Here is a 21,456-nt window from a genome sequence, read left to right as displayed (position 1 = left end):
ACTTATGAACCTGGACAGTTTAGCGCACTTAATAAAATAGCCGCGCATTTGAGCCAGATATGGATAATCCCCCCGCCTTCTTTGCGTGTCTCCGCGTCCGGCACCTGTGCCGTTACACTGCGTGCGTCAGAGCATGGCAACTGAGTCTTAATTTTTTTCTCTCATACAAGTGGCTACAGATCGAGTCGACCCTGTGAGGTTTGCTCAGTTTCTTTTCCAGTCACACTCGCGTGTCTTATCCTCACAGTTCAGGCGCTTTCCGTAAAACAATAGCTCACGAACAAACTTTTGGTGAGATTTTTACGCACAGATCCTTAGTCTGAAAGAGCAGACGATTTTTCGCTGCTCTTTTTCTACTTCAACCCGCGCGATTTTCACCAAGAACTTCAGCCGGCAAAATGCAAGTTTATGTGGCTGTGATATTTGCTTATGGAGTGTCGGGTAAGTTTAGCAACTCATTTTAATTCACCAAATTATAGAGTCGTTGTTTGCGTTGAATTTTGGGCGATTTCAAGCCATCACCTTTAGCTTCTGCACCGATGGCAACAATGCAGAAAGTGAACCGTTTGTGCAGAATGGATGTCACTACCTATGGTTGGCAGATTCATTGTGTCTTATAGTTTTCAGGGATTTTAAGCTCTTGATACGCCTTGATAACTGCCTATTATTTTGGCAAATGATCAGAATGTGGAAGTAATTTTGATTAAACGTGGAGCTTCAAATGACGCTAAATTATGTCAGTGAATATTATTAATAATAATGACCATCTACAGTATTTTAACACTCGGAACGTTAATTTTGATCTATTCTTGTTGCACATTTGTGCATAGCTATAGTGCTATATATATTTGTTTTTTGTGTTCGTCATATTCACGACGCTTGTTTTGTGAAATTCCCTTTTGGTAATCTGGTTCTCTTTACGTCAAGGGCAGATCCCCCATATTCCTTATTGGAGGATTCATTGCATGAGCAGCTGTATCTGTAACGTTACGTTGCTTTCACGTAGTTGTGCGGTATCATGTAGGTCAGTGCAGGTTGAAAGTTATGTGTAAAGCCTTAAGCAAAGATATCCAAACACTGAATCCAGTCTGGCAGTTTTTCACTGGGATAAATCCTTACTGCAAAACTAGAAATAGTGCAAGCATTGTTATCAGACATCTGCTGTAGGCAGTTTCAGTTTATTCATTAGATCAGTATTGTATTTTCTGAAAGTTGATTTTCTTTTTTAATCGGGTCAGCTGTGGCCAACACATTTACACTGCTTGTGCACTTATTATACTGTACATCTCAGTCAAGACTCATTGCAGTTGAGCCACAGCAGAGTATCCCAATGTCTGTCAACTTGTGTGGTTTTACCTTTTCTGCTCTCATGAGGCTTCAACATAGGGGAGTAATATCAGAAACAGTCTGGGAGAGAGTTATCTGCATGGCTGTCCAACCTAGCAAATCATTATTTGACCCATTTCCCCCTGTATTTTCATTTTCTCGTTCTCATATTCAGATTTGAAATTTATTTTGTTTAATTTCCCAAGAAAGATGGATAACAAATTGTGGGAAAATTATGAATATATGTGGGACATATTTGTCTGAATAAAAGGCAGGGAAGTTTATCTGCCTGGAAAGTTTATTGGCAATGAATTTTGTTAGTGGAGTTTCTTGTCTCAGGATGCTTCTTGGATCATAAATACCGGTACTAATATATTGCTGACTTACTTAAAATTTATTTCCAAGCTTGTCGGTTTTCAGAAAAAGAGCAAAATTACTCTGGTATTGATGAGCAGTCACCTGAAACATATGTGAAATGAACTGTTTTTAGCTTGGCTCACTTTTCTTAGCCTAAATTACACTCATAAGACTTAGCACTCAGCTGTTATCACACCAAAAAGAAAAGAAAAAAAAAAATCTTATCAACATTCTAGCTAAACTATGTTCTATTTTACCTTTGAGCTGCAGAAGTGTTTTTTTAAATTATTATTATTATTTGAAAAAAAAACAACCTGTAAATGGCTTTTGAAAGAAATGGGAACATGCTTAACAGCATTAAAACTTGCATCAAAGGACTCTGTAGTAGCCACGTTTACTTGCAGTAGCCACTTGGGTACTCATCAGCATAAGCGCAATTGGGATTGATGGAGGCACAAAATTTTCCCAACTGATTTTTCGATGAGGAAGCTGCACTTAAGGCTACAAGAGCGGGCACGGTTCATTGTTTGTCCTCAGAAACATAAATATATATGGAATGCAAACATCTTACAAGGAGGCTCTGAAACTGACACTAATAACATGCACACACAAGGAGACTAAACTGATTGATTTTCAGATAATAGATGGCAGCTCATTCTCACTCCCATTTTGTGGGCTGATGTCTGCGGTGCAGAGAAAATTATTTCAGAGATTCGTGCTTATCAAAAACTGTGGTCTAACACAGCCTGTTATGCACCTCATGCCATCTTAGTAACAGACTTGTCTCCAAAGAGGGAGTGGTGGTTACTGTTCCAGTTCTGAATACATGGCGGTCCTCAGAGCACAACCTGCAAACACACTGCTTGTAATGTGAAATTATTTAATCCCCCATGAAGAATGCAAAAAGAGGTGCTCAAGGAATAACCTGGTGCCTGACCTCCTGGCCTGTTGATGGCCACGTCTGGCCCATGAATTACAAGAAAAATCTATGTTAGTGGGTATACCAAAGTTTTCTTGTTTTAAAACATTCTCTTTTAACATGTTTAATGTAAAATTGGGAGTGAAAACCCCAACCCTATATTTACCAGACCTGCACAGGTTCCTCAGTGACATTACCAGTTCCACTTCCAGCCCACACCAGACATCCATAATAAAGCTGAGTCTGCAGTCCTCTTTCCCCAGTGATATATTCTAGAGGTCACTTTCTGGGTGGGATTTAAGTAACACAGACACCGGTGAATGATGATTACAATATTACTGGAAAACTGAAAGCATTCTTCATAGGATGTCTTCCTCTTCCTAGACGATACATTTCTGCTTATCACTTTGACACTATCTATGAAAGCTTTTGGAATTTAATATTTATACCACATATTTTATGAAATATGTAGGAAACTCAGAGCGGAACTGAGGGAAGAAAAGGTGCGACTGCAAATCCATATGTTACTTTAGCACCACAGGCAGCCACATGGATTCATCAGTTCCCTTCTCTGCTAAGCTGCTGATATTTCAGAAACATGGTCAGGGCTGACTTGCTCGAACTTCAGTCAGATAAAGGATCAATGGTCAGACCGCAACACCTCTGCCTCTGCTCTCACTACTGAAAGTGGGCGAAGAGGGCAAGTTAACAAAGGGGATTAACTCAGCGTATTTAGCCATAAAAGGTCAGCTATCCCCTCTCATGTCACCCACTGAATGTGAGATACTGTCCTACAATTGCATCCACATAGAACAATCAAGAAATGAATGTACACAGAGCCTAACATGTTTAGATGATGTAACAATGTGGGATGAATAGCCTGTAATCTATACTGGTAATACTTAATATTGTGCTTTTGTTTATTTAGTTACACACTGTAAGGCAGGATCAGTGAAATGAGCTCTATTACATAGTTCATAGTTTCCCGTGACTTTTCTTCTCACTACCAAGTTCATAGTTTAACATCTTATTAGAGACACAGAGCAGACTGCAATTGACAGCCATGGAAATTATTTATTAATACCCAAACCATTTTAGGTGTAGACAAAAATAGCACGTAATTTTTTGCATATTGCATTCAGTTCTTCCAGGTTTCTTAATTATTGCCTGAAGGCTGCATATCTGAATAGACTTAGACTTACACTAAAGTTTTTGAAAATATGATGTTTGTATTTAATTCCTTTTACAGCGTTTAGCTATACAGATCTTTATATTGAAATCATCTTGCAAGTTTGATACACACTAGTAGATGCCTCAACCTAAAACAACTTTAAATTGACTAACTTAATAGCTAATACTCAAGGGAAAGGTTTTTTTTTTATTTAGATCACATTTGTAATTGTAACTAATCCAAAGTTAAATCCAGTAACAGATGAGAATCTATTGTGCCTGCATTGAGTATATGAAAAATGACAAGCTAGATTCAGATTTTTTTTTCCTCTGTGCAAATGTTAAAAGGGGTTACATGTTTACATTATCTAACCTCTTCTACAAACAATAAGTAAGGAATTTAATATAGTAATTGATTAATATAACACTTGGCTATATCTATAATTTTGTTTACTTTTACTTCACTCATATTGCATCCGTTGCATAACTGAGCCCATTAAATGTTTTCACTTATTCTGTGAGATGTAGGTTTTACTTTATTTGCATGTAGTGTGGGAAAGTGTGATCCATCACAAGTGGTCACTCATGATGCATTTGGAGATGTATGGTAATAAGAGAAGTAAACTGACCCATTTAGAGATGTCCACTTGTTAGTACCAGGTTTAAACATCTCCTAATGCTGGCAGCAGTTTAAGTTCAGTTTTACCATGGCACCTTACTAATAAAAAAGAAACCACCGCTCATAGATGTGAAGGCAGTGTTTGCACCTATTTTGGAGAAAATTACAATTTGAAGAGAAAGAAAAGGGAGGAAGCGCTGCTTTCTTCTTTTGCTTGTGATCTCATCTGACTCAAGGTATGCTGCATCCTGCTGACTGATAAATATCTAACGCCTCAATACCATTTTAATTTTCATATGGTGTCAGCCTCTGTGTTAACCCCTCAAACTCAATGGCGTAAAAATGTAGTGACCGAATTCTATTGTGGATCAAAGAATGTTTTCTTTGTTAGGAGTTATTCTGACTGTTAAATGCATATTTTATTACTTTTCTATAGATTTTTACTTGAATGAAGCTGACCTTATGAATAGGTTGGTCACCTTGTCATTGCTCAGTTGTTTTTTTGCTGCTCAGTTTTCTATATTTTATTATATAATATGTTGATTTTATTTCTATAATGATGAGGTGGATATGGGATTTGACGCCATAAAAACTATTATCCAAATAGCATGTCGGCTTCAACATATTCCCTCTGTGGTTTTTAAACGTGTCCATTTTATCTGCATAAACATTAAAATGAAGTGGTAGACACAGCTCGGACTGTTTATCAGTGAGGAAGAAAATGATTGTTGGTGTAGTTGGAAAGTTTGAGTCTAGTCAGTCTTTGCACATTTTTTCCATCTCTCTGCTCAGTAAATGCATGAAATCCACAGAACAACCCATAAAAGATTTTTTTGGCTGTACAAATATCTTAACCTAGTCTTAATTTGAATTATTTTTTTTTATCTACTATTCTCAAGAATAAATAAATTGCAGACAGCAGGAACACAAGGCTTGCCAAAAGGTATCTTTGGATTAGCTGTGGGAGTGAAATAATTTCCAGTGTTTGATGTCATTTTGGAGTAAATATATTTTTTGATTTCTTATTAAATATTAAAGTAGATTTGCAGGTTGTCTGTGATTGAAATCTTTGAGATTTTTTAAACATAACTATATATGTGTGTATATATATATATATATATATATATATATATATATATATATATATGTTATTATATTTCTAAAGTTTTACTCATCAGGACATAATATTAATTATGGTCCTCCACATGCCTTAAAGTTACAGTTAGTAAATACATCCTCAGATGAACAACAACACATGAAGTAATTGTTTTACAGAAACTAAGCCAAAATGCTGAGACAGTGAATGGAAACAGTAACTATTCCCTTTTTTTTCTTTAATAGGAATTAAGAGCATGAGTAGCAGCCAGATGTTGGTACTGATCACCAGCAAATGTGACGACTGTTCTGTAGCATTCAGGTGCATGATAACATGAAAAGCAAATATTTTATTCAAGCAACTGCTGTTACCATAAGATTTAAGCAGCAAAGGGTTAGGGAAGGTGAGGGTTATAAAGCAATTTCTAAACAATTTGGAGTCCATCCTTCTACAGTAAGAAAAATTATACACAAGAAGAAAACACTGAAGACCCAGGAATGGACATCTAGCAAGTTCACCCCAAGGTTAGACTGTACACTACAAAGAGAAATTGCAAAAAAATATATATGTATATATGAATAAACAAGAGCTCTACTGGTCTCAGTTAGTGTGTTAAATGTTAAGATTCAGGACAGTGCCATTAGAAAAAGGACTGAACAGTATGCCCTGCTCTAAAGGTTTCCCATGAGAAAGCATCTTCTCTCTAAAAAGAACGTGACAGCACAGCTAAGTCCTAGTTACGCACTTTTTAAGAAGATTATGGCATTCACCAACGTTTTCTCATCCAGGATTTGTTTTTAGGAAGGAACAAATCGTCTGGACTACTCTCACGGACAAAATCACAATTTTTGCAGATTTTTTTAATAACTTTTGGTAATTTACAAAGCATCTGTTAGTTTAAAATAAACCGTGCCATCAATTAGTGGTTCCAGCCTTTTTCTACGCCAAAGTGGCCTCTCTTCATGCCATGCCTGCTCACAGAAAAGCATATTTACTGTTGCTGTAAGATATTGCAGATCATGCCCTACAGAAGGAACAAATATTTCATGACTATGCAGATTTATTTGCAGAAAGTGATGAGTCCCTATAGGGACGCTTTAGGCTACCAAGAGCTGTTCTCATGGGCCTTTGTTTGGAGCCAGGACTGCGAAGCCATACGCAACGGTCCAACTCTGTTCCACCACATGTGCAGGTTCTCTCGACTTTGGGTTTTTTGGCAACTGAAACATTTTAGCAGGAACTGGGAGACAGGATGGGCATGTGACAGCTGCGCTCTCCTGTAAGTCCTGGAACTAATAAATCAACAGGGCATACAATACATAAAGTTTCCACATACGGCTGAGAAACAAGTTGCTGTCAAGACGGGATTTAGTTCTATTGCTGGTCTTCTACACCATCGGTGCAATAGACTGCACACGTGTGTTAAAGCCCACCTGCTAGATCCATTCCCATACCTTAACCGCAAACTCCATCAATGTCCAACTCATTTGTGACTCCCAGAACCACCTAATGAATGCAGTCTCCCGCTTCACAGGAGGAGCACACCACTCATCTTACAATACATTATAACTGAAGTGATTGAATTATTTTTTTTATAAGTGACAAGCTTTTTACACAGACAGTGTGTCACAAATTAATATAGAATAGAGTGGAAAGTCCAAAGACACAAGCCAATGATATAGAAGAAAATTTGATGAAACTGGATAGTTTTTCTTCAGTCTTTATGCAATACCCAGAAATCATAAGTCAAATCATAAGTAGGTCATACAGTCTCTCAGGCTATGAACAGATTCATTATTAATGAACTTATAATTACTTATAATATTTTGTATACAGAACACTAATACTGTGTACATGGCACGAGAAAAAAACAGAATGATTGTGTTAGCTTGACTAAAACCAGACTTTCACGGTGTATGTAAACATGTTAGTCCAACTGAAATAAAAAAAAATAGAGGTCCTCAAAACCAGACTAACACACATAGGTAAAGCGGTTGGGGGTTGAATCACTCTTCATGTAAGCGTTCAGCTAGACTAAGATGGGCCTAGGAACTCTTTACTTGCCCCAAAGTTCAATCTCTTTGTAAAATACACTAAAGTGTAAGTGTATGATACTGCAGCTGAATTCCAAAAAGAGCTGCTCTGCTTCACATATATTTCTGTTTTTTTTTTTTTTTGTCAGACAGCTAAACGAGCTAGACATCTCTTCCTGAAAACTGGAGCAATTATGACTGTGTCAACTCTGTGTTGCACAACGTTTTTTATAGCTGCAGTGTCATCTGACATACTCACCCTCCCTTCAAGGTGAATACAACATCTATTGGAACTCAGCTACAATTACACATATGCTGATGTCCCACAGAGAGAGATGAAAGTGGCAGAAGGTCTTGTATGTTTTCTCATAACTTGATTCCGCCCCCAATCATGTTAAGAAATATAAGTACACTAGTCCAATAATAGGACCCAGTTGAGCTGTAAGAATATTTCAACCCAGCTTGCATCAAAACTACTCTTTGCTGTGCCATCAAATGTTTTGCAACATTTGGACTCAACATGTTTACCATCTAAACTGAGAATTTATTTACATTGAAGTCACTGCTTTAGTGTTATCAACTTGACAATGGATGAAGGGATCCCAGTGCTCTGTGTGAGTCCTCTGTAATTTGGCTTTCGCTACAGTTGTGAGATGAAACAACATTGTGATTAAAAACATTTATATAAAAAAAACTCCTGCACATGTACAGCCATGCACATGAAATTCTTGCCATGCTGAATAGGTCACAAAGACACCATCAAAAGCCCACAACTGTGTCACTCCAAAGCAAAACAGTGTGATGCAGGACTGAGAACCAAAGTCAAAATCTGTAGGAGTTCAGCCCTGGGGTGCTCCAGGGCAACTTTAAGCAGGGAATGTGCATAATTAATGGTTTGTGTTGTCAAAACTATGTAACTTTAAGAGATGTCAAGTTTTTCTCACAAACGATGACAAATTGAGACTTGAGGGCTAACAGACTAAGGGTGACATGTTCTCTGTGTGGCTTTTTGAAGTGATAAATCAATTACCAAACTATTCATTGTCTCATAGGCAATGTGAAGAATCATAAACTGTGCCATGTTCTCAATTTAGTGCGAGTAGATTCCACTGTGTAATCTGCTTCTTTAGTCTCGTTGGACTGTCTGCTGAATTCTAAACCAGATAAGATGGGCTCACAGTGGCTTATGAATGTGGAATTCAAGAACGGGTTTGAAACTAGTGAAGGAGTAATTGCTATCCATCTTCAATGAAGAAGTTTGTGTTACATTTGCTGAATTTTTTCTGCTTTCTGTGTATTCTTGATCTCTGTGTAGTTATACTCTGAGGTACAACAGCAGCTAGACAAACTTTGACAAAATTCAACAAGATCTGCTCAAACAAAAGCTGCTCATAGTGTCCACAAAAATTTGAATAATGACACTCACAGTCACCACACTTAACTGAAATGACTCTTGGAATTTTTGCTTTGTTTATAGCACTTAATACAACAGAGGAGAAGGGGACATGCCCGCTTGGATATTTCCCATGTGGCAACCTGACTGTTTGCCTCCCCCAGCTCCTGCACTGCAACGGCATCGATGACTGTGGAAATGAAGCAGATGAGGAGAACTGTGGTGAGTAATTGTTTCAACTTGCAGTGATGTTAATAAGATAATTTGCTAACTGCTTAATGCTTAGGTATGCATTGTAAAAGCCCTCCCAAATGATAAGAGTTAACATACACCGTGATTGTGTTGTAGAAGTAACTGAAAAAGTATCCATCGATTATTCTCTTGAGGTTTAACAATTATTACTGACTTAAAAGTCAAATCATTGCTTTCCTTTTAAGCTGACAAGGAGAGAGTTTTCTGTCAGGAACAACCAAAAACAAATCAATTTCAAGTTTAAACAAGAACAAATGAAGACTTGTAATTACTGCACCTGATCACTGTCACAATTTAAAACAAAATTGATAATTGTGGAGAAATTATGTATTTGATGCTGTCACAAAAAGAACAAACATTACTGAATACACATGTTTTTTTGCCCATGGACATCGTTTATACATCCTTTGTCCTGTTTCTATTTGCACGTCTGCTACATGGCACATGGGGGGAATCAGTCACTGAACTCTAAAGGAAGATCAATGGCCAAATGAAAATCAATGGAAACACAGTTGCAGCAGTAATCAGTTGGTATTGATAGTACCACTTATAACCTCTGCATTAGTTGACCTCTCAAAATGATTCCACAGAGAGTGTGCTACTTGCAAGTTCTTCAGACTTGTAACAGAGATTGTCAATAAAACTGTAAGTTTATGATCGTTTTGAATATGTAAAGTGCATAATGACAACATCTATGGATGAAAAAAGAAGAAATACTTGATCTTTGGTACAGAACTGCAAGCTCAAACTTTGCTAAGAAACATGAAAAAGAACCTGATGGATATTGACAGCATTTTTCTCTGATAAAAGGACTCACAGTTTTCAAAGTGATCGCAGAGGATGAATATTCCAGTGTGATAACAATCCAAAGGGCACTGCCAAAATCACACAAGAATCTGTCAACAGTAAATCTTTGACTTGATCAAGTACATTGCCTGAATTTAATCCTAAATGACTTGTTTAGGGTAGAAAACAAAGGTAGGAAAACAACACCTGAAGTAAAGATCTTCTATGTCTATGAAGAATATAAGACAATATATGATTTTCTTAGAAATATGTTTAGGACTGGCATCCATCCTCAGCAGATTTAGGTCTGTCATTAAGAACATATGGAGTATTGTAAAAATAAAAATGGCTCAGGTGAAGTATTACAGCTATGTGTGCTAAAAATAGCCAAAGCCAGGTGTTTCGGATAACCATGGTGATACAACTCAATTTGAGAAAATCCCTGGTGCATCCCTTCGCCACTCTTAAATGTCAAATGTAGTGAATGCAGGGTGTCGTAATTTAGGTTCAACTTTTGTTTTATGTTGCATTTTGAATACATAATTGGACTTTGAGACAGATTTCTATCTACTATGAATGAGGTGTGAAGTTGCTCTTTGCCTTGTGCCATGTTAATGACACACTTGATATCAACATACACAAAGAGTAAATCTGACGGATAAAGCTATCAAACAAGGGACACGTCATAAAGCAGGTGGTCTCCTTTGAAATTTGCACATTTTTCTCAGCGGCCTCAGTGTTGTATTTCCAAGTCCTACAGGGTGCTGGTGCCCTGAAGCTGCAAAGCTCAGTGCTGACCTCATCCTGACCAAGACTCCTTAGCAAAGACCAGATCCTGCTGCTGCCATTGATACTAAGATTAAAGTGGAAGGATATTGTAGGGAAGCATAACATGAAAAGGAATTGGCAAACGTTGTAGTAATATAAGAAAACCCTGCATTTTTTTTCTCCTTTGCTTTTTCTATGTATTTCTGTCTTCTGTCGATACACCATACCGGTTTAGACTTATAACATATTATACATATTATTTCTATGTCTATTTCTTTATTGTCTCACCTGTTAAATTATGCCTTTGAGCGTTATCTTGGTACTCAACCCTGTGCAGGAATCTAGTGTACTTCAGAAGACATTCACAATTTGTGTAAATTACATATTGTTTACAGAGGCATGTAAAAAAGTTGTATTGTATCCTTACAGTTAGCTGAAGCAGCATCTTCATAACCTGAATGTAGCTTGCACTCATAAAAACAGTTATTGTTAGCACAATGTGATGATGCACAGAATCCTTAATATAAAAAGTAATGCATTAAACTGATGGCCTTTCAGTCTTTCAGCCTCATCGATCTCCTGATCAACAGCTCAAGAATGTGAGAACAGGCTTATGCACGACTGGTTTCCTGAATATATCTTCAGAAGACAATCATCAATCATAACAGCCTATAAACCAGCTGTCAGATTATACTAAATTTTCCTACTTGCTTATTATCACACCCCCACCTACATTTACTCATTTTACAGGGAAGAATGATGGTCTGATGTCACATATGTGTTCAGTAAATGGTAGTTGGTCAAAGTTTGGATCGTTTCACAGCTTTTTATGTTGTAGGATATGATATTGGTCCACTGCAGGCTCATACAGTGACTGCTTGCTCACCAGTTAGTGGTCCATTTCTCCCCCATGGTGCTTTTGTTCCAGTTTGTCTGTGAAAATTCCCCATTGTTGCACCTGCCTGCCCTCTCTCTCTCTCTCTTTTTCAGCAACACAGTTTATTCTCATTCTTTACATTGAACATTACAGTTGGAAAGTAACTAAGGTGCCCTTAGTTTTTGAGGGCAGAAAGAGTCTGAATATTGTTAATCTGCTTTTACAGTTTGTGTGTGGCTGCACTGCCCACGTTTTGAACGCTTGCTGCTCTGCACCTGCTGGGCAGGATTTCTAAATGCCAGCTGGGCTCGATGTTGAATAACACAGACAGCTTACCCCTCTTTTATAACCTTATAATTTGTTCATTCATAATACCGATCCATTTACTTTTATTATAGCAACATAGGAACTGATTTACTTTATACTGTAACGTGCACTATAACGTCACAATTTTGCTATACCTGCTCAGCCAAATGAGAAAAATGTTCTCCTCACTATGGTACATTTGGTAGAACCGAGACTCTGCACTCAGTTGCAGCACTATTTCATGAGATCTCATTAGATTAGAATTGTACATAATAGCCTGGGCACTCAGCGTGTGACTTCTTGTTGATGGTCTGAAAACAACTTTAAAATGTTTTGATAGACTAAACTGTCGTGACACTATCTTACAGAGAGAGCAGAAGAAAAGCTTCTACTTCTTTTATCCTGCCCTGATGTGTCAACGTCCTGTTTGAATTTAGATATGTGTATCTAAAAAATCTCAAATGCTTACATATGGAATAACTAGCCTCCTGATAACTTGTACCTGTGAAATAAACATTGATGACATGATATATAAACCTGTCTGCCTCCCTCATGCATTTTGAACTTGAAAGCTTCAGTCAACACTGACTTATATTTCTATATTAGCAAGTAAGAAAATATCCAGTGATAAGAGTTCATTTTTGTGTGTGATTAACCCGCTGAGACTTACTGGTTAGCTCCTAAATTAAATGACACTGGATAAAAATTTTTGAGTGACAAGATAATTCAAAAGTTTAGTTTTGGTCTTTAACATTTCCATTACCCTTTTTTTTTCCTTTTGGAAATGGCTCACCTGATCTTAAAACTGTAGATCCAGCTCTGTCCAGCTCTGTCTCCAGAGCACGTAATAGCAAGGTTTTTCTACGGTGGAAAAACATAGCAGCAATAATGCACAAATTGTTGTTGTTATGTCTTTTATGAATAACCATACATCATTTTTAATCATTAAACATGACCTTGTGTATTTTTTACTTAACTGTGTAGCTTTTATACCATACCCTGCTCTTAAGTATGTAATCCCAACCATTTTGAAATAAATCAGGAGCAAAATCAATGTAGAAAAGTGAAAGAATTTTAGGAAATGTGGGTTCAGACGGGGATCAAATTAAGGTCTATTAATCATTAGATTTAGAACATACGGTGTTCCGAAGGTTGCATGATAAAATGGGGAATTTAAGCGGGTCTAGCCAAGAGGGGGCGCTGTCGCGCTTGATCAGGCTGAATGCCGCAGATTGTGTGAGAGAAGAAGAGACAATACAGCGAAATGCTGGATAATGTGGATGAAGCTGTTAATTACTTAGAAAGGCTATTATTTGTGTTGGTTGATATGCCTTTTGTGGTTCAGTGTGCGTGCAGAAAAATAACCACACATATCACACCTGAAAGTGTGTAGACTGGATTAAAAGACCGTGAAAAGAACTAAAAGCTTCCTGCCTGTTCATTTAAGTCTTGGGGGAACTTATAGATTGTGCCCTGACAGACGCGCACTTCGCGATTACACATAACGAGAAGCCAGTCTACAATAGTGAATTATTAAGCCTCCACAACATACAGTCAAAGGGATACATGCTGTTTATATTTTTGGTTTTCTTTGGCAAAATACATTTTGGTCAAAGCACGCTCAGTTTAGAGAATGAGAATCTGGGAGGAATTCTGATGGAGAGCCAAACTGATAGAAACTCAGAACTTGGCCACCAGAAGAGCAACATTTCCGCCATCTAAAACAACTCAAACCTCTAAAATGTCATTGTATTTTTAAAGGAATTGTACATTATGGATTTTAACAATGTATTACTTATGCATCACACATTTACAGGGGCCTTGTGAGTGACAAAATCCAATTAAAAACTACCTAAATATCCCTTTTATAACCCAGCTATTAAATGTTTTGGAGTGAGACTATGTTTCTAAACCAACTTAATATTGGGTTACTCAGGGGAACCAGGTTGCTCAACTGGAAGACTGAGAGTCAAAGGGAAAAACAAGACAATTTTAACAAGTAACCAAAAGTTTCACAACAGGAGTAAACTTCTATTCATCTGCCAGGCAGACAGATCCATCATGCATGTGGTTGATGATTGTAAAACACACTGCTTTTCTGTTATTACACATTAGGCTTAAGACAGTGCTTTCTTGAATATACTATTTTGGTGGCGTTCCAACGATTTCAAGTGTGTAGAAATACATGTCTCTAAGTCATAAACAGCTGCTGAAGATTATAGCCTTCCTCAAAGATGTAAGAGCTACAAAATTGAAATCAATGGTGTACATATGATGAATAGTTGAAACTCCTACAAGCACAGAACTTAGAAGTGAAATGGGAGAGCCTGATATCAGGATTAAGTTGCCTATTTTTATCTTTTGTTGTCACTGTGAGGAGGAAATGTGATATCCTGCTGAGCTGATATCTCTTGCCGTAGCACTAATGATATGTGCCCTTGCTTGCTTTGCTGACTGCACAGGTTACTGCAGAGCAGAGAATTGAGAATCAAAATCCTTATGTCAATTTCAGGATTTTGTTCTGTTTGTGGGCCACTAACAGCTTATCACATTGAGGCCATGTTTTGTGTTGTTTACAAATGAAAAATCACTCAATTTAGGACAAAAGCCTGTTGCAGTTTCCGAAAGTTAAACTTCACATGCTTAGATTTTTTTAACCTTGGTTGGTAGGATTCATACAACGGTAGACTTGAAAATTTGACATGCAGGTCCCTCCCTCTCTGCTGCAATTTAGTTCTGCTTTCATACTGTGCTCATTCAAGATAGTAATCACAAGTGTAGTACAAAAATGGATAGGAAATAGATGAAATACAAAAAAAAGGAAATACCTATATTCCACACAGTTTGAACGGAAGCATTTTACATAAAATGTGTTGACCTTTAAGCTGTTACTTGCATATTTAGAAATGAAGATGGTTTTGTAAAGATTGAAACACTTTTAGCTCTGAAATATATATATTACCAAGTATTTATCCTCAATGAATGAATAAGATCTTATAGCTGTATGATTTGTGTAAACAGTGCCCCAGTGGGAAATGGAAAGTACATCTATGCAAATATGAAAAACTTCTAAAGTCTTTACTTTGAGGCAGTTGTGTTTGTAAGTAATTTACGGGGAATCATTCATATTTTACATAATGTAACTGGAAACAATCTTCCTCAGATTTGCAGCTTTTTTTCTATTTGTATGTGTGTTTGTCACTTTCCGTGAACAGAATCAGAAACTCCTGTCTCACAGTGGATGCACAGTCTGCATGACACTTTCATTTTAAAATGTTCTTAGTTATCTGTGTGACTTACAGTAAGTATTTGTGTGGATGTTGTACTTTCTGTTTCTGGTGATGTTGGACCCTGATGTCAAAATAAGAACATACTGTACAGTAGATGACTCGTAAATACAAATGCATATAAGTTATATCCTGACAACAAATATCTGCAGGGTGGGGGGCTATTATCAGGCTAGAGAAAGAAGCAAACCTACTCAGTCTGTAATTGAAGCAGCTTCACAAAGCCAAAGGGAAAATATGGTGTTGTAATTATCTCTGTATCTGTATTTTTCTGCAACAGAGAATGACTCATCAGTTCAAAGTCTGTACTTTGCCACCACCACTGTTGACATTATTTTCCAATGAGATCTTATCATTCTTAGTATTAATGGAACAAGCCACCTGCAGCAGTTGCTATATTAAAGGAAAAGGAAAATCTGGTCAGCAATAGAGCTAATGCAGTAGCCTTATGGACCTTCCTTTTTCCCCAGAAGTCAGAACTGAGAATGGTGTGACATTCTGGTAAACCAGTGTGACGAACCCTCCACCAGTTGTCTGCAGTCTGGTGTCTCTCTGGGCAGATGGGGAAATCACTCAGCTTGTTGTTTTGTATTCCATTCGCTTCATTACCAAAACTGACTTTCAAAGAATCCCTCTTGTGTTGCCTCCCCCTCTTGAGCCAGGCTAAGCCAGGTAACACAAGGCATTTGTATAAAAAGTTAGAAAACCATTGAGGGTCTGCTTACTAGCCAAGTTAGGTGTTGTTAGCTTTTTTGCACATTGAAGTGCCATTGCAATATGCTCACAGATAGAAGGTTGATAGTAACATGGATATGTGTGTACATCACCAGGAGACAGGAGCTAAAATGAACTATTTCAGAAAGAATGTACTGAGGCGTGTAGAATGCACAGTATGAGACAAATCATGTGGTTTGTAAAGATCAAAGCATAAAAAAAATATTCTAGTGGATGCCCAAATAAACATTATGAGCCCAACATGGACCCTTCAATCCTTCCAGGTCTGGCTGCTTCCTACATCTTGAACACTTTGCACTAGTGTTTACTCAAGCTTTCTCCTAAGCACTCCTAAAAGGGACTCCTTGACTGTGATTGGTCATATCAGTTTTGAAAGACTGGATGTATACATACAAAATGTATTACGAGCAATAGCAGGAACCAAAGGAATTTGTTTTTGTCTCATTTATCATTCCCAAGATAGAATGATGGCTCAATATATCCTGGGAAAAAAGGAAAAAGTAAATACAACTCCAAATAAGAAAAAGGCTGTACATATAAACAATAATAAATATACTTCGTGATTATTTTTTTCTCTTTCATTTTGTTTTATTTGTTAATATACTAAATGTTATTCCTAACATACGTGATTGTAACGATTTGAAACAAAAGAAAAATGCGTGAGAAATTCAGTGTGTTAAGGGCAAAGGTGAAGCTTCACAGCACATCATCAACAACTGTCATTCAACAAGAGCTGACGTAACCATGTGGGCAAGGAATTATTGTATTAAACCTTTGTCAAGCATTCCAATGCAGAGTTATATTCACAAATGCCACATAAAAATGTACTGAGCAAAAAAAAAGCCTCATATTACCTTAACCAGAGGTGGCATGGACGTGTCTGGGCTCAAATTAATCTGGCATGAACCATCACACAGTGGAACGTTGTTTTGGTCAGACCAATCTGTTTTCTAGATTTCTAGAGTGGATGTCTTATACTCTGGACTAAAGACAGAAAGGCTCATGAAAACTTTTATCAACAACAAGCCCAAAAGCCAGCCTCCGTGATACCAAGGGGCTGTATCTGTGCTACTGATAAAGGTGAAGGTATGATTAATGCAGAAAGGTTCACAACAACCGGCCTGCAATCCTGACCTGTTCCATCCATCCATCCATCCATTTTCTATACCCGCTCAATCTGTCAGTTGGGTCTCGGGGGGTCTGGAGCCTATCCCAGCGGTCATCAGGCAAGAGGCATGGTACACCCTGGACACGTCGTTAGTCCATCACAGAGCCTGACTTGTTCCCAACAGAGAATTTGTGGAGAATTTCAAAACTAAAAATGCAAAGATAACCCTACTCTGTTAATGTAACGTGTGTACAGAAAGCATGGAACAGAATAACAACTGAAATGCTTCATCGCTTAGTTTTCTCAGTGCTAGAATGGCTTTTAAATGTTGTGAGAAAGAATGGGAACATTGCAAAGTGATTTTTTTCATACCAACTGTAATTTATGGTGGTAAAAATGACCAGTTTCAACTTTAATTCAATTGGCTTCAATGAATGACAAATAGAACTTGATGGCCAGATCAGTTCAGAGCAGTTCCCTACCACTGGTGTTTTATTTTTCTTAAATGTGAATGGCTGAATTGGGAAACTGTAAGGCACCTGTAATCTGAGTGTTAAGATATGTCAGTGCAACCATTTAAAGAAGATAGGGATAAGCTGTGTCGGCCACCACCTAAGAATCCCTCTATTTATTTATACAATGTATACCACTTAGTAATGTGAAATAATTGTGGAATCCACTGCTGTGAAACTGGGGGAAACAGAAGTGACCTTAGCTTTATAATTCTCTTTATGTCCATCTTCTCACCTGGTTCTTCTTGGTCTCGGTCCTCCTCTCTCCCTGTGTGCTGTCATCCAAAAGGCAAACATAATAATCAAACAGGACTTCAAAACTACTCGGAGGTATAGATTAATCCATGTGAATTTATAATTGTATTATTTTAATTTTTGAAGGTTCGACTATCAGAATGAAGCGTGCATGGTTGTTTGTCTCGTTTGTCTCTATGTGTGGCCCTGTGATGGACTGGCGACCTGTCCAGGGTGTACCCTGCCTTTCACCCGATGACTGCTGGGATAGGCTCCAGCCCACCCGCTACCCGATTAACGGATTGACGGTATAGAAAATGGATGGATGGACTATCAGAATGAGAGACATTGTGACAACTTTTACTAAAATAATAAACTGCAAAGTAGTAAACTGCATCATTTATGAGTTTAGCTTGTAGATTCCTACTTAAATCTGTCATCCTGCTTTGTTATCATGCAGCAGTCAACTTTGCTCTGTCACAAACAGATTGAACCTGTACGCTGAAGTGCGAGTCATCTTACGCAGTTTGCCATGTTTTACTGGACTGCTATATGTGCCGTTTTGTCGCATTAATATGTGCACACTGCTATGCATTATACACAGGGCTGCACAGACTCAGCCTTTTTGTGCTTACTTCAGCTTGTACATTAAAAGAATCTGCTTTATGTGGATCTGTTAAAAATGTATGTTCTATTATTTCAAATTGTCCCACACTTCCTGCCTGTTTAAATACTTGAGCAAATGACCCAGTGAAAAGAGTCAGACAACACTCTTGCCTTCCAAAAATCTGACTTGTATTAAAATCCGTAACATCATGTAATATGAGGGATTTAAAAAGGAGTGTTCTCTATAATGACCGCAGAATATATTGATATACTTGCTTATGCATTCTTTTTGGCCATCTCAGCAAACCATCATTGGACCCAACCTTCGTGCCTCATTCTGGTTATGAATGTCTGACCTTTAAGTTGGTGGTACAAAGTCCTTATGAACGGGCCCAACCATTTCAAATACCCCTATGTCCTCCAATGTTCCAATATCATTGTAATGATAATGAGTGATTTTTTTTTAACAAATCTGTCTTCATCTGCTTTTGTTTCTCATAAATGGACACCATGCTGTTTCTTGAACATAGAAGCTAGCCTGTCATTTCACTGTTAATCAAAAATTAAATATTTCATCTGGATTGTTACACTGGAACAAAAAAGTCAGCCCTGATGTACATGATTTAAAAAAAAAAAAAAAAGAAATCATTCTTCAGGACCAGTGAATGTGTGTAAGATGCTTTTATAATCATTGAGAATAAGAAAATTCTCTTAAGCTATTACAGCACACACATCTCACAAATTCTGTAAAAAGGCTTCTATTCTAGAAAATGAGGGCATGCGAATATTTGGGTAACCAGGACAAACTCCCAGGTTGTCTTAGATTTCCTCAAGTAAATTAAGTATGATCAACAGAGCATACTTACGTAACATAAGAATGTCCTGTAGATTTCTTCCGCTGGCATTCACATTAACATAACATGAGTGAAGAAATGATCTCCCTTCTGTCACAGTTTCTAAGCTCCTGATGGTGTTGCCTCCTTGGGAGAACTATTGTATAATTTTAGACACAATCTTAAGATACACATTTCTTTTTGATAATAAAAAACACAATCAGGTGTGACTTGACTTCAGGTTTATACAGGTGTAAAGTAATTTGACTCTAAAAGTTTCAATGTTATATGAAGTTCTTTAAAAGTGCATTATTGCTGCTTTAACTAAAGTGACTTAATTTTAGGTTGAAATTTCTATCACACTCTGTGTTCATCGCTTCTCCATTTAATTTTCTTATGTGTCCATAACGACACAAAAGATCATTCTATCTGAAGAGAAGCTGATCTACTGTAAATACAGCAAGGTATTTACTAGGTAACTAGATATTTCAGGTAAGTTAACCCTAAAGTGTAATTCAAACACTGAAGGGTGTCTGTATGATTGGAAATTTTGCTAAATCTGAAGTGTATACAGCTATATTTAGTGAGAATCTTACAAATAGAGAGGTCATACTTTGCTTCCCAATATCATTAGCCTCATCAACCACAAAGTATGCAGAAAGATGCATCGGCATAAGTTAGACTGACAAGATACTGAGTCAGATAATATTGCTCACAGCTGAGCAGTAATCCCAGTTTATAAACTTCATCTTCTCAAAATAAACTGAAATAATCAAAGGTTGTGAGTCATCTACCTAGATGCACTTAAAACAATTCTATGCATCAGTGTGTCAGCTCTAATTTTCCTCTACAAGTCCTTAAATCACCTTGGACTGTTGTAGTGAATGACTGAAATCTAAGTCACCTGCGAGCTTGTGCCGAAGTTGGAAGAAAAAAGAGAACTGAGTCTGTGACACAAATGAGAGAGGGAATACATTTGTGCAGTTTTAAGTAGTACATGCAAATTTACCGTATGCAAATGTTGTATAAGCGTAAAAGTGAAAGACCAGCTGTAATTCTGCTGTGGCCTGATACTGTCCAGATTCTGGCTTTGACTTTGAGAAACTGTCTGAGTGGTTTCGAGGGACAAAGCAGCAGAGAGTTATGGGAGGTATGATGTGTGTCGCTACATCAGTATTTTGTGTGCACATGAAGACATGGTGATAATAAAAAAGGTTGGGCATGAAAGATGACAAACAATGCTTTGCATAATGAAATTAAATGAAATAGAAAAAGACTCTTAAGGAGTTGAATGGCAGGATTCCTTAGGTAAAGCTTATGGATGCTTTGCAAGGATCCATGTCATCCGTAAAGCTTGATGAAAGTTTATGGAAATTCTTTGTTCTAGATATGCAGCAGTTCTCTGCCTTGTACAGTGGTTATGATGTGATGAGGTTAGTCACAACAGTTGCAGTTCAGACCCCCCTACCAAACAAACAGAACACACCAGTGGCCATCAGCATTAGTGCACTATGCAATATTTTGATCTGAGTGACCTCCCATTAAACAGGCTTAATGCTTTTCCATTAGACTATGACAGAGTTATTCTATCTGTTAAGCTCTGGTGCAACATATGAGTGATCTTTTTATTCTTACAGTTGTTAAAGTACATCCCAGAGCCTGTACCCTTTTTTAACCTAATTTTTTATTAAGAAGTTAAATCATTATTTCTTGCTTTTTTAAACTAAGCTAACATTTGTGGAACACAGTTTCCATGAAAGACCATTTCTCATACTTTTTTTTTAGAAGCCTGACCTATTATCTTGTCCATCAATGGTATTCACTGAAGTTTAACCACTGAAGGAAAATTAAACATGCATGCATGGTTTTAAGAACAGAGAGCAAAGTGTTCCAGACATCCATCAATCACTGCCACCTCTCACGGAACATTTCCTATCCTGCACATTCTTCCCACTGTGTGCTGAACTTTATTATTGTGACTATCTCTTGCTTACTCTTCCACTCTGCCCTGTTCACCTCCACTGTCTGACAGTCTGTGTACAGAGTGACAGCCCAATGTTTGGTGCTCTGCCTTCGTGGATTGCACTGTTCTGACGCAAGAGAGAGCCACGCTGACAGAAAGGATCTTGGTGCTGAACATCTCCAGACTCTCATGCGAGCACAGTCCTTACCAGATGGCATCTCTCTCAAGAGTGCTTTTAGCCACGATGAAAGAGACAAAGCTGTCACTGGTTAAAGT

At 37.6% G+C, this 21,456-nt stretch overlaps 1 protein-coding gene across 1 annotated transcript in view; it reads left to right on the top strand.

The window, feature by feature from the left end:
* The first annotated feature begins 321 nt into the window (after positions 1-321).
* Positions 322-21,456, top strand: part of rxfp1 (relaxin family peptide receptor 1) — an 84,219-nt gene continuing 63,084 nt past the window's right edge. The window contains exons 1-2 of the mRNA XM_072395235.1: positions 322-441; positions 8,998-9,135. Coding sequence (XP_072251336.1) covers positions 399-441; positions 8,998-9,135 — 181 coding nt within the window. The 5' untranslated portion in view covers positions 322-398. The remainder of the gene's footprint in view (positions 442-8,997; positions 9,136-21,456) is intronic.

This window comes from Leuresthes tenuis, unplaced genomic scaffold (genome assembly GCF_036924035.1).
Source record: "Leuresthes tenuis unplaced genomic scaffold, fLeuTen1.0.hap1 SCAF_11, whole genome shotgun sequence".
Classification (NCBI taxonomy): Eukaryota; Metazoa; Chordata; class Actinopteri; order Atheriniformes; family Atherinopsidae; genus Leuresthes; species Leuresthes tenuis.
Note: the sequence above shows the minus strand (reverse complement) of the source record. Positions and strands in the feature narration are given on the sequence as shown.